Source organism: Poecile atricapillus, chromosome 1 (assembly GCF_030490865.1).
Source record: "Poecile atricapillus isolate bPoeAtr1 chromosome 1, bPoeAtr1.hap1, whole genome shotgun sequence".
Classification (NCBI taxonomy): domain Eukaryota; kingdom Metazoa; phylum Chordata; class Aves; order Passeriformes; family Paridae; genus Poecile; species Poecile atricapillus.
In genome coordinates, this window is record NC_081249.1 from 73530804 (window position 1) to 73546010 (window position 15207).

Genomic DNA, 15207 nt, shown 5'->3' on the forward strand with positions numbered 1-15207 from the left:
CATACTCTAGTGTTTCTTGACATACAAGACCATGCATCTCTCTCAGTCATTTTGGGTCTATTCAATTGGGAGATAAAGCACACATCTCATTTCAGCATAAATTTGCACCAGATGCTGAAACCTGAGCATGTAAGTAATGAAATAGTAACAGAAATAGTCCAGCCTGCTCAGAGCACTCTGTACAGCACAAATCATCAATAACCTGGAAAGATTACAGAATCACAGAATTTCCTGAGTTGAAAGGGACCCTCAAGGATCAGAGTCCAACTCCTAGCCCTGCACAGGACCATACCCAAGAGTCACACCGCATGCCTGAGAGCAGTGTTCAAACACTTCTTGAACTCTGCCGGGTTGATGGTGTGACCACTTCCCTGGGAAGCCTGTTCCACCGCCCAAACACCCTCTGGGTAAAGAGCCTTTCCCCAGTAAGCAACCTAAACCTCCCCTGAGACAGATTCAGGCCATTCACTGGTCACCAGAAGGAAGAGATCAGTGCCTGCCCCTCCTCTTCCCCTCATAAGGAAGCTGCAGACTGCAATGAGGTCTCCCCTCAGTCTCCTCCAGGCTGAACAGACCAAGTGACCTCAGCCATTCCTCGTATGGTTTCCCCTCCAGACCCTTCAACATCTTTGTTGCCCTCCTTTGGACACTCTCCAATAGTTTAATGTCTTTTTTATACTGTGGCACCCAGAACTGCCCCCAGCACTGAGGTGAGGCTGCCCCAGCTCAGAGCAGAGCAGGACAATCCCCTCCCTTGCCCGGCTGTGATGCTGTGCCTGATGCCCCCCAGGACAGGGTTGGCCCTCCTGGCTGCCAGGGCACTGCTGCCTCATGTTCAACCTTCTGCCAGCCAGGACCCCCAGGTCCCTTTGTGCAGCGCTGCTCTCCTGCATCTCATCCCCCAGTACACCCAGGGCTGCCCCATCCCAGGTGCAGAATCCAGCACTTTCCCTTCTTGAACTTCATCTGGTTGGTGATTGCCCAGCCCTCTGATTTGTTGAGATCTCTCTGCACAGCCTCTCTGCCTTGAAGTGAGTAAGCAGCTCCTTCCAGTTTTGTGTCATCTGGGAACTTGCTTAGTACACCTTCCAGTCCAGGTTCAAAATTCACACAAGTTACAAGTTTCAAAGTACTTCAGTGAAGTCAACCACTGAAACACATGCTGCTAAACAGCCTCCTCACCTAAGGGCAGTAATTTATGTGGTACTTCAGCAGGTCCCGCAGAGGGAAGGCAACTTGTGAGGCTGCTTCAGGTGGCACATGGAAATAAGGAATTTAACTCAAGGATTCAGTAGCTGAAACAAAAGAGTGGCACTGCCTAGTTCAGAAGTGTGCTACAGCGGCTACTAACTTATCAACAGCCCCTGCTCTAGATGGCATGCCAGCCAGCTGGAAAGCCACTGACTAGTGAGTAACTCCCCCCAGAGTCGAGGATGCCTCTCCTGGCTCAAATCAGGCTCCTTTCAAATATCTTTATCATAAATGTTCAAAGCAGCTTTCCTACTCATCTACCATCCTTCCTCACCCGATTCCTATTTACAAGAGTAACAAACACCAAGAGGACGGATTGTGGGCATCAAAAGTACCATTATTCACAGTGGTTCAAAAGTACCCCAACATGTCAAATTTTCCACATAAGCAAAGCCCAGCACATCAGAATTATGTACTCCATATCTAGGATACAGAAAGCTAGTATCTGTGACAAGGGCAGATATTATCAAATAAAATTCACAAGTATTCATTAAAACCCCAATAATCCAGGTTTTCAACATGATTAAAGTATTTAGGATGACAGTCTTGAGCAGATATCCTATGAGAGATATATAGCAGCCATGTGTTTCAAATACAGTTTACCAGTAACTCAGAGACTTCTAATTGTAGACTTTTTTTAATTAACCTAAGCATCGCAGGGATTAGCACAAATACCTGGAGTGCTGTCTTACAGGTACAGGAAACCTAAAAACTTACAGTGATTTTTTCATAAACTACAGAAGTTCTTAGTAAGCTGATAAAAATGCAATTGAAATGGAAATCTTTAGAGGGAAATTTGAAGATGTATGTGGAGCCAACAGGAGGCTGCCAAAGCAGCTAACCTGAGAAAGCAATGAAGAAAGTCTAAATCAATGACTTACCTACAGGGGACTGCCTTTAGAGTCTCTGTTGTACAGTTTAATCTAGCAAGCAAGTCACGAGTGTTCTACTCAAAAATAGTAGAGCCAGGAAAATGAACTTTTCTGCAAATCCAAAAAGTAAAAGTTGTCCAAGAACACAAGTAAATAGGTTTGGTCTGTCCTTTTTGTAGCTCACTGGAGCAATCCTGTATAACAGGACTTTTTAAAACTACACAGAATGTAAAACTGGACATCATAAACATACTTAAAAAACAGCTTTAGTTGTACTGAAGTTACTGAAATTGCTTTGAAAGAAAATGTAACTCCTTTAAAATTTTCTATTCACGTCATAGAATGTGTTCTATCATGGCTGCTCTGCATAAAGAGGCTTGAGGTACTGTCAGCAGGTTTCATCACCATTCAATTCATGGCTGATAATTTTTTCTGACACTGGAATCTTGAAGCATTTCCGCTAATATCTAAATGTAGGCCTAGTTCACTTGTATGCAAATATTTTGTTCTTCATATAAATTATTACTTGCTATAATTCAACTAGAAATACATAAACACTCTGTTACTGGGCTGAGAACCTAAAGCATTTACATTCCTTAGGAAGGAGATTTTATGGTATGCAGTGCATCACAGTGTTGACTTTTATTTAACTTACAAATAAGTAACTTCTCTATTTTCTCTGCCAGACTGCTCACTTTGCTACATGTCTCCAAGGAATAATGCTCTCTTTAGAGCCAGCAGCCTGCCCGGGGCAGCTTTCTTCTCTTGGACACAACACACTGCTACAGCAGGAGCAAAGAAAGCTACCCCTAAGGGAAATGCCACTACCAGAGTCAGACAGCTTGCTTCCTTGCTTCTTCCATCCTTCGGGTATTTTTTATCTTGCTGTCCCCTGAAAAGCTTCAAGGAGATAAGTCAACTGTTTAAAATATACTAATATGAAAACATAGGAATAATAGGTAGCAAGAGCTGGTGAGAAAAATGAGAAGACGTTTCACGCCAAAAAGAGCAGTATATAAACACAAGAGTGGTGAAAAGTTCTCTCCTAACACTTCGCATGAAGAAGGAAATCCCATTCAGAGAGAAAAGACAATATAAGAGAAGCAATCTAGATAAATCACGTATGTGAAAATTAATTTTGATTTCTGTGGACAGTAACAGACTTTCCTCTCAACATCACAGAAGAAAATTCCAGGGGACTATGTCCTCATTTTGGTGCATTTTAAATTATGTTTCCTTGATCTACATAATGTGCAAAGTCCACATTATAAAGAGCTACCACTCTTCTTGGTATAGACTCACCCATCATTGCTAGTTAGGGAGATTTACCTTTGTCTCTTCTTTCCTGCTTTTATCAATATGTACACATCCAGGTCATAACGTGTCAGTTTATGGTGTTTGTTTTATGTGTTTGAGAAGTTAAGACAATTTCACTGTATGTAATAATAATGGACTGCAAGGCAAGCCAGATAGCTCAGACAGAAACACAGCATATAAAGTAATTTCCTTCTATTGCCACAATATTCAAACACCATGTTCTTCAAGAGCCAGACTTACTCCAAGGAATCTGCAAGTACTATTCAAGGCAGCCCCCTCTATGCTTTTGCTTGTTACAGTGTTCCAAGCAGTGATTGTTAAACAAACTTGTAAAGTTTTAGAAGTCCATAAAACAAGGGATGGGGGAGCAGGGAGGAAGTCAGAGCAATCCTTAGAACTCAGTAATGTAGTATTTTCCACACTAAAACAGAAAATTCAAGAGCAGAAGAGAAGTCAGACAGTCTGCAGTATGCTTGACAAGTTGACTAAAATTAAAGTGTAAACAAAACTAAGAAAAAATTATTATAGGTTTGATCTCAGTTCTCAAAATAAATAATGATAGAAGTTGAACAAGTACAGCCTTTGAATTGCCAAATGCAAAAAGCAATTTCATAAAATTAGCATTAGAAACAAAGTTTGTAACCAGGGAGTACTTACAGTCTTTGCAACATCAATACTGCTAATACTGTTAAATGCACTTTAAAAGAATAATTTCCATAATGTTAACACAACAGCTAAATACTGCCTATCTGCTAATGGCTCTATGCATATAGCTGACCTTCTTTTCATGCATAAGAAGACTACTTATCTAAATAAGTCCCATGAGTTAGACCACCAGCTAAAAATCCTGACATATCAAAGTAAAATTCATAAATGGAGCAGCCAGTTACTACCTCTAAAAAAAATGAGCTAGGCAGCTCATAATAAAATTGCACTATCTGCCAAGGTCTTCCACCTTATCCAAGGTTTCTCCTTTAATACAGCAATGCAGAAAACAGATTTTTCTTTCATATGTGTTGTCACAAAGTGACAAAGTACACATGCAGCCAAGGGACACACACCAAGAAAGGGAAAGAGTGAAACTGAGCCACAAGTGATACTGTTAGAAGATTAACACTGGATGGGTCACACTTTACACCATAACCTCTTCTACAGCTAGACTAAGTACCACACACATTCACCAAAAACAAACTGTTCTACAAAAATTCCACAAATCCCCTTCTAAAAAGTCCACCATCAGTTTAAATAACCCCTGCTCTTTTTGACCAGTTCCTTTCCCTTGGTACAAAGATGGATGAGCCAACCCCACCTATAACCAAAGGTCAGGGCACTACATCATCACAGAGGATACTCAGAGACAGCCTAATACTTCCCCTTGCTCCTTCTTCCATTGGAGGGACTGGGATAGAGACAAGGATGAGGAAGCAATGGTGTCTCTAACTACAGCAATTCAAGAACTGAAACTAAACCTAATGTTTCCATTTACAAAAAATGTCCTGGAGCTCCATAATCACAGCAGGACTGCTCTGCTGTCGATGAGAAGCCTAAAGCAAGAATAGTGAAATTGCACAATCAATTATACACATTAAAAGCTTAAATGCAAACTGAATTCAGTCTTTGTGGACATATTTAAAAACCCACAATTAGATGACCACATATCAGTGTTTGCAAAGGACTCCCATCTTACTTAGCACACAGAACACATTTTCCAGAAAATCCTCCTAACTCATGCAGCTGAGTATACACTCTTTGTTCATATTCCTAGACTCTCTGCAGCCTTTCCTACTATTAATTAATGCATTGCCTTATCCTAGAAATGCAGCAAACTAGTTCCTGAGTCCTTCCTAGAAGGACAATGCAACACACAGCACCAGGAAAACTGCATTCACACTGCTCAGTGCTTCTCACACCCCAGAATACTAATGCTTTAAATATGAACTGATCCATCTTAATGCAATAATAATCACTTCAGAACTTCTATCCAAGAAAATAAAGAAATGAAAAAAAAAAAAACTTAAACTGCTGTACATTATCAATTTTGTCTTAACATCCAGAAAATGAGGTGCTGAGTTATGTTAAATAAAAAATACACAATGCCCAAATCTCTTTATGTAATTTCTGCTATGTTGCATTTCTATAACAAAACTTTATAAGTTAATATGTTTAGTGACAAAAACCTTTACTCTCTTATCCTTAGTAAAATTAGAATCCTTACATTTAAAGCATTCCACAGTTTATCAGTAATTTTCACAGTATCATATGTTAATAAACTGATCACAATAAACATTAACCAAGTTAAGCAGAGTATGCTTTTGACTGCATTTTGACTTTCTAAAAATCACATATTTCATTACCATAAGCATTTCTGCAGGAGTTTATTTAAATATAATTTAAGTTCTTAATGACACAGATCTTGAAACTTCATTTTTTTTGTTCTCAACTGCTTAGAAGAGAAACTTAATATTTTGTTATTATGCCCCCATGTACAGGAGCTTCTAAGTGATACAAGGTCTTCTGCACTTGCACACCAAACGTGAACTACATACATGAACTACTAACCCTAACAGCAGTTATTCCACTTTGCATCGCAGAAAATAATGTCTGAGCTGCCCGAACATAAACTAACCTATAAATGTTTAATGCTGGAAAACTCTTAAAAGGTTACCCAGTGTGGTTACAAATTACTTTCTAAATCACTTGTACTTTTCATTTCCATTTTTTTCTGTTCATTTTCAAATTTCTTCTGTTCATTCTTTTACCTCAAACTTACCTTTACTATTTCCTGAACAAGACCTGCCAACATACTAAAAACAGCATGAAATAAATACATGTCTGTGTATTTCAGCATGCAAAATTGTAGAAGCAGTAAGAAATCCATGAGATAATCATTCTTTAAAACAAGGCACAGATGTTTTACTCCACTTTGTTTTTAAAACACAAAAATCTTTTCTACACAAATCAGAAATTTATGAATAAATACAAGCTACTACCAGGCAGTGGCCATGCCTGGGCAGAACTATTCAGGCTTAGAATAACAGGAACAGAAAGTTAACTCTGTTTCCACATTCCACAAATGAGATTGCAACCTGTGTCAGCCTCCTCACAGCAGAGAGGAGAGTGGAGACAGCAGTCAGATTACTGTGCAACTGCTCCTCTTTGACAATGACAACTGATAAAACTAGTTCATACTTCACTATATACCAAAGGAAAGATGCTGCTTATTGATGCAGCTAGTAGCCTGATTAGCTTCAAGGTCATGGTAAGTGCCCTGTGTTGTTAAGTAACAGCCCAGAAAAAGAAAGATTTAGAATATCAGTTGGAAAAATAAATACTTTGCTTAACAGGAGGCTCCCCTTGAATGCATCTAAGTTCAGAAGAACACCTTGCAAAACCGGATGGTTATTTTGCTTGTATATTTTTACTACAGAAATACAGTTGCTAGAAAGCAAAGGATACACCAAAAAAAAAAAAAATAAAAATAAAAACCCCAATATGCACATACCAAATCTGCTTTACAGAAATTACCAAAAAAAAAAAAAAATTAGAAAAATCATCAAAATTCCCCTTACTGTAACACTGTATTTAAAGATTAAAAGAAAAAAATATTTCTCAGACCATCAAGGATAAAAAAACCAAAATTATAAAGCTACTCGCCAAGGAAATGAAGTATTTACCTGAATACTTTCAATAAACCTTTATAACCATGCTTTACAAGAAACATGGCCACTTTCTCTCTTTGATACTGGCTCAATTCTTAATAGCAATGGTCCTGCTGAAAGTAAAAGTCATTGTTTGAAGGTTACATTCTTGTAAAGATCATTCTGTTATGACTTCTGCTGGGAAGTGGCTCATCCTGTATTGCAATTCAGTTCTCAGTGCTATAAACCGTGGTTCAGCATCAAAATTACGACTGAAAGTGGCAGCTATTTAGTGACTTACAAGCAAATTAGGAAGGGATAAGAATTAAAACTGTCAAAACTTCCCAGGTTTTCGAGTCACATTATTCATAAATTAAAGCGAGTACAAGGATATTCGTTATGCAAGTAAAACTATGCTAACTGCATAAAATGATAAAAGCTAAGTCACACCACTTATCTTTTGGGAATGTTTATGACCTCTGATACATATGCACAACATGTCCAACTTCAAGCGAGTATTCTGCAAAGAGCAGAATTTCCTTTTTTCCTCTCCTCCTTCCTTGGAGCAATTCCAATAAAAAAATATTAAGATTCATGAGCCTTACTATAAAGCACTTACCGGTGCTGGATTATCTTTAGCTTCCACACCAAAAACATCCCGTTGTTTCACTGTCAGCAAATCAAGACCTTCGGTATCATCTTCATCATCATCATCATCTTCAAAGAACTGCATGGAGTCTGAGTTTGGTACCCTGTTAGGTACATGAATCTCTTTTCCCTCCTCCTCAGACAGCTCTTTTGACTCATCCTCAGACTCGCCACTCTCCTCAGCACTTCCACTGGAAGCAGAACATTCCTCAGTTTCTTTTCTTCTCTGCTTTTCCTTTGTTTTGTTAACAGATGTTTTTCCACTGAAACTAGTTCCACATTTCTCCACTGTTTCCTCATTTACCAAGGTGAGGGTATTCTCATTTTGCTCTGTCTCCTCCAAGTGGTCTGTCCCATTGGCTGCCTCATTCATACACAGCTGCTTCCGAACTCTCTGAAGGAATCTCACACGAGGTGCCATTGCAAGACCAAGTGATCTAAAACATGGAATAAACCAAATACATTTGAAAGGTAGATACACAAAATTTGACTAAATTAGAAGCCCTTGTTGATGGCTCAAGTGATTAAATTTAAATTATGACCATTCATATTGATACATTTTGATCAACACATTTAGAAAAATCTAGCATGAAAAATACAAGGGAACGTTGGAGGAGAACACAAGATGAAATAACTGAGAGCTCTCAATAACAATTAAAGCCGCCTAGGAAGGTAAGCAAAGAAAGAAGCTGGTAACTTGTAGGTAAGAGCCAATTAATTATTTACAATTCACAGTAAAACATGGTAGAAGAAACACCAATGTAATCTGATATTGAAAATGCATGGATTTCATGACAAGGACTGAGGTAACACTGATCTGTCAAGTGTCCTTCACAACTGGGAGTACACCCAGAACATTATCCCCCCCACCTTCACAGTGACTGAGAGACCAGGAGAATAAATAAGGTATGCATGAATGACTAACTGCAGAAAAACCTAGGGGAGAGACATTTCTTCCTTAAAGGCAATTTCACCTGCTTCCACCTCTCTACAGCAAGGCTTTACCTCCATGGCATATGTAACTAACAGTGCCAGCAAAACTATTGGTTTACCCAGTTATTCATGACAGTTTGAAGTTATACTAATAAACATTACACAAAGGGGCAAAAATTGCAGAAAACGCAAAAATCCTGTCTAGCAACAATACTGGAGAGCACTGCATGGGAACAGATACCCTGACTCCAACAGCCCATTTGACTTCAGTTAACTTTGTAACTATCCACTGTTATTACGCCTGACCCTATCAAATCAAAATTTAAAAAAATAAAAAAAAATAAAAATAAAAAGCAACTCTTTCAGAGTTCATGAGCCTCCTCATTAGGTGAGGGGACACTGGTACTGGTGCAAGAAACACACAGAGAACCCATGACACAGAACTGAAAGTAGTACCTGGTGGTTGTACACACACTTAACAAAGGATTAAGGATTTAACCAAGTGTAGTGGCTACAAATATACACAGGCATCCACACCTGTAGAAGACCAGCCACTTTCAATTCCAAACATGCATAGCTATACACTACCTCTCCTCTCAATGCTGTTCAAGTAGATAGCATAATTTCTTCTTTTCACTACGCAGCCTCTGAAAGGAACCCAAGTTATAGCACAGGAGAAGTATCTAATCCATACTACCTGGCAGAAATGTCATTATAAACAGTCAATGAAGTACCCAAAAGATTTTGAAGAGCAGCAAGAGTGCACTGTAGGCCCTAGAGAGCTTTGAACTTTTAATGGTCCAATGCAAAAGGGTAGTCAAAAGGAGTACCCTGCTTGAACAAACCCAATTTTAAACAAAAAAAAAACTCCAATTGTAACCACACCTGTGGTTAAACAGGGAAATTTTGGTACCAGCCACAGGTTAAAAGTAGACACAAACCCAAACAGCAATTCACACTGTTAGGATAAAGAACAAATCTTTCAACAGATAAAGTTTATTTTTACTGTAAAAATTTTGGTTTAGTGTTTCTGATAATTCAGCACTGTTCTACATGCAATTAACAACAACAACAAAGCATATATAATTTTATGAGAAAGGTTCAAACGAAGTTTTTATCCAGTGTATTTTGTGCATTTACTGACAGCGCAAAGGATACCTCAACACCACTGGGAGCTGAAATTGGAGCAACTAGCCATCTTAAACTTGTTTTACTGTTTGACAGCAAACACTAATTACCTTTGCAACGAAATGACGTGTTAAAGTTTGGCCTACTGACTAACTGTAATGGAAATAACCAAACAGCAGATGTAATGCTTCACTGCAGCAGCTGGAAGCCACTCAAACCTGGAATTGGGCCTTAACACCAGGCACAGTGAAACACACATCAAGAGACTGAATGCAGCAATCTCTTCAGCAAGGGGATCAAAGTAGCAAAAATCAAATCCTTTGCAAGAGAAACGATTTTTTGCTTCTCCAGATTTCACATTATTCTACATAAAGTATTGCTGTCAATTGTTAACAATGCAATGCAAGCAGCAGCAATACTGTATGGCAACTACACAATCAGTGTTCACTTCTCTTACTCAAGCAGACAGGTACAAGGTACACAGGGTTGAGAACTCTGGTTTTATCAGAGCTTTTCTTCTACACCTCCAGAGCTAGCATCAAAGATCAGGAATAGACATGCATAGAAAAATCTGACATGGTGAAAAACTATTCACTGTTCAGCGAAAGTTACAAAACAGAAAGAGCGGCCCATGATGTGGACAAGACACCAGATTTTTTTTTCATTCAAGTATGAAATTCCACTTGCCAGTCTGCTGTACTGCACTGATGTCTTACTTTAATAATTGAATAAATTTAATTGTCAGTTAGTCTTGGAAAATTTTTCTACACTGCTTAGCAAGCCTACCGAAAAAGACAAGCACTATCAGAATTCAAATTACTTCCAAAAGAATACAGACCTCAGGCAGAAGGGAGAGAGAAGGCCAAATTTATTTGGTAAGACAGTAATAGTAGATAAGCTTAGAAAAAGTGTATGAAATAATTCCTTGATACTTTTAATTACATAACTTTTCAAAGAAATGTCAGTGTTTTGGCTCATTACTGACTCTTTTTTATAGTATATTCCAAATGGAGAAAAATCTGAGACAATCTGGACATTCTACTTCCCATATTTTAAGATTTGAGAGTTTCTTCAGAAACTATTTCTTAATTATTCACCAAATCTATGAACCAGCCTTTCTTTTCATAAGCTAGAATGGGCATTATTAGTTCTCAATAATTAATTAGATGCCACTCAGACTGCAATCCTACTATGACTTAAGTTTCAGCTTTTTTTTTTCACTTTAGTGCAAAACACACTCATCTGGAATAAGAAATGTGCAGGGTTTTCTGATAAAGACAGACAAAAAACAGGTAAGCTATTTTGTGAGATTTCATAAATCCTGACAACACTAAAAACACACTAACACCACAATGCAGTCCTCAGACTATGGCAGACCTTAAATGGCAGCAACAATTCAGCTGAAAAACTAAACAATCCTGTTTCATATTTTGGTGTGAAAAGCAATGACTTCTAAAGAGCAAGCTCTTCTAGAAAGACGTTTGAAATCAGCTTCTAAAGGCAATACTTAAACAAAGGGAATGTTCTGCTGCTATAAATCAAAGTACAGCTGACAGTTCTACTCCTCAACTGAAACCTAGGTGGCCAGACATCAGCATTCCCTAACACTGATTACGGAATGCATAGAAGTAACTAAACAAATGACCTATAATGCTCAAGTACCATTGCTAATTTAGTAGGAAGTTCACAAAGACTTTCAGGAAATAAGTTAAAAGAGTAAAATTGCAAAGAAATAACGCTGTATGGCTTTAAGGAGAATACTGCTTTTGTTTTTAGCGAATAATGAATATCAAACATTAATTAACTTTTTTTAAAAATTAATTTAAATGAACAGTGTAACATACTTAAAATAATGCCTCTTCTACGGTTTGTTAATTGTGCTTATACAAAGACCTGGAGTGTGTTTATATTAACACATAATGTAATGGTGACATTACTTTACTGGGATGAGAGAAAAACTGGACATCTCCCAACTCTTCAGAAAGACCTAATCTTAGACACTCTAAGCAAAATCTATCCTTGCAAAAAACAAACGTAAGACTGGTAACATCTTTACATTTTTAAGTATTTAAGCATTTGTAAATGCTCCTAATGTGCTCTTAGAAGATTACTAGTCCTTTTTAAAACATGAGCCAGCTATAAAGAATTCGGGGTCACATCTGCTGAACTGCTGCACAACAATTTTACACACGTTACTGATTCAGTCTGATAATAACTTAGTCCATTTACTAAATATAGACATATTCCATTAGTGAACTACTTCAAAATTATTTGAACACGTAAAAACACAGCACAAGGATTACTTTTAGTGTAGAACAGGTTCAGACAAAGATTTAAAATAGGTTGAAAAAGATTAAATACTCCCAGAAGAGATTAAATATTTCAAGAGAAGAAATATGTATTACTTGCCTAGCAATATATGATACATCCGCATTTAACATTTAAAATGTTTACAGAAGACAGGATGAGCAACCATTTGGAGGTTGAAACAAGAGAAACAGGAGAAATCACATCAACTGAAAAGACACAAATCTGAACTAACAGGCTTTCCAGATGGTCTGATTAATAACCAAAATGAACAGAGAAATTGTGTTTGCTGTGCTATTTACTTTACCAGCCAGCTTTATTCCTCTCCATTAAAAAGCAAAAATGTCTGGCACTCTATTAATAATAAGGAGGGCCAAGCTACTCAAGACTTTATGGGTCAGGACCAAAGAGAAAGAGAACAAAGAGGATGTCACGGTTGCAATCTACTAATTCAGAAGACCCAGATGTAGTCTTCCTTACAAAAGTAAAACTCCACACTGCAGTCCCAAACCTCGGTGGTCTTCTTTGGTACTTGAGCCACCCTGATACCTGCTCAGAGGCCAACACTGCAGAGCACAAGCAACAAGGTTTTCTAGAGTGCATTAAAAACCCTTTCTCCAAGTTAGCTGGCTTAGCCAGTTCTGATAGGCACTCTACTGGAACTGCTATTCATGCATATGCAGGTACATTCACTTCTAAGGTGAGTGAAGGTCAATAGACAGCTTGGCTGCAGAATGAGAAAAGATAGCTTAAGATCTTAGAAGAAATGAGGATGATGACTAAGAGAATAATGACCCTGGACTTTGAAAGAGGAGACTGCAGCTTCTTCAGAAAGCAGAAGTTTACAGTAGTTACAGAAGCTCAGGAAGAGACAGCTGAATCTCAGGTGGCTGAGAGGGAGCTCAATGAGGAACGCCCAAACTCTGCAAATGACTGGAGGGAATGCTGGGGTCTGTATGAGCAATAACAGAGGCTGACATTAAACAGCTAACAGCATGAGAAATAGTAAGTCTGGTTACAGTTGCATAAAGACTGGAAACAACAGGGGAAAAGCAATTAGGAGCCATCTTTTTAGCTAGGAGATTAGCATGTAGAAAAGTAAGTATAAGGAAGGCCAAGAACCAGCAAAGGGAGGACAAGACCTGCAAAGCCTGAAACAGGCACTGCCTGAGGACAAGACAGCCCTAAACAAGGTAACAAATGAAACATGCCCTGACCATGCACTAAGGGTCAGGCCAGGGGTGGGGATGAGAGTACACTGGGTGCTTTCCCTGGTTAGTGAAAGGACAGACAGATGGATCATGTATTCTAACATCACCCATTTCAGCCTACAACACCTGTAGCTACCTACTGCGTTTCAATACTGACCTATAAGCAATACTTGCAAAACTATCTGGATACTAAGGAGTGTGTATCTGACATTTTCCCAATAACTTGGCTTCAACTTGTTTTATTTATTCTCTATGTACCAATACAGGGAGAACCAGGAAAATATGCTGCATTTCTCCTGAAAGACATGAAGACAGTCACAAAGAAAATTACCTTCTCTGGCAGTCCCATAGAACTGTGACTAAGCTGTCTATCCAGCACACTCAACTGTTAAGATCTGCCCCTGGAGAACAGTGTGTGTGTGTGTAAATATATGTATGTATGTATTAGCAGTTAGCAACATAAAGTGCCCAAGAAAGAAAGTATTTTAAAACACTGCCTCCTCTGCAGGAGACCAGACTAAGTAATTATTCCTTTTCACCCTGTTGTTTGTTTACATTTTCTTATGTTTTCAAAGCTGTCCTTTGCAATCAAAAGACAAATTTCTCTTTTTAATGCAAGCACTGAGCTTCTCCTTCATCAGAATTAAAGGCTGCCTATGTTAGCACAAGGCCTACACAAGTCTTCCTCCAGCAAATTATTCTTGATAGCAATTTATAATGAGAGAATACTGGAGAGAATAGTAATGAACCATAGCTTAAAGGTGATCAATCACCAGAATAGGTGTGTGTGTGTGTGTATGCACACATTTTTTATATATTTTGTTTTATATATATTTTATATATGTGTCTATATAATCTTATGTAACATATAAAAATGAAAAATACTTGCTTTTCTGCTGCAGACTCAATCAACAAAGATTAAGAGAATCTCATTGCACAGACATGCCAAGCAGGAGAGCAACAGGGAATATGGGCAACAGCCTGCAATGCAAACCTGACAGGGGCATTAAGCAGCCTATTTTCTCTGCAGGATTTTTAGTGGAGTAACATCTATCAAGCTAGCAGTAAATATCCACAGAAAGGCTGAAGTACTTTTCAGAAAATGCACACGGAAGGTAAAGGGAAAAAAGTATTCTCATTTAAGGTTTTGCCATAAGTTTGTGTGCAGAACGGAAATCAAAGTTGCTTCTGGATGCAAAATTCAAACACACCAGACTTTGAGAGACTTTCATATAAATGAAGATGACTGATCCATGTATCAGTGGATGTGCACTGAACTGAAAGCTAGGGAACTGCAGGGTATATTTAGGTAGACTAGCAGTCTGGAGAGAAGGGAAGAAGAGTGCCAACAAACTAGAACAGAATCTCCAAATTATCTCCCAGATTTATTATTTTCTGACTTTTTTATTATACTGCCACGTATTTCACAGCCTTGACTAAACCTCTCCTACTCTCTCCAAACAACTGACTGGTTTCTTTCATTTTATTACAGGAATGACATTAGTAGCTTTCCAAAGCTGAGACTCAAAATTATTCTGAGGAAGGTCCAAATCCTGGCACAGAGACCTGAGAAGAACAGAACTGTAGATTACTCCATCTACAGATGCTAGATGGCAAACCATGCTGAAATCCAGAAAGAGGCACTGGGATTCTGAAAGTTCAGCATTACCACCATCTGCTAGTCTGTTTCTTACATTGGTTGAATATGTGTGGTTATCCCTCTTAGCCTTAATCTACTGCCGCTATTCCTAACATTCGTAGCACAGTAAGACCTACAACAGACTTTAAAGATGCTGACAAACCACACAAGAGAAGGGGCAGCCATTGCATGTAGCAAAAATTTTTGAGCTTTAGACTAGTTCTTTTTCAAAATCCTTCAGTCCATGAAGTTAAAAAGCACCT

At 38.4% G+C, this 15207-nt stretch overlaps 1 protein-coding gene across 1 annotated transcript in view; it reads right to left on the reverse strand.

Moving 5' to 3' along the window:
- DDX10 (DEAD-box helicase 10) overlaps positions 1 to 15207 on the reverse strand; it is a 160034-nt gene that overhangs the window by 105287 nt on the left and 39540 nt on the right. The window contains exon 13 of the mRNA XM_058864478.1: positions 7698 to 8163. Coding sequence (XP_058720461.1) covers positions 7698 to 8163 — 466 coding nt within the window. The remainder of the gene's footprint in view (positions 1 to 7697; positions 8164 to 15207) is intronic.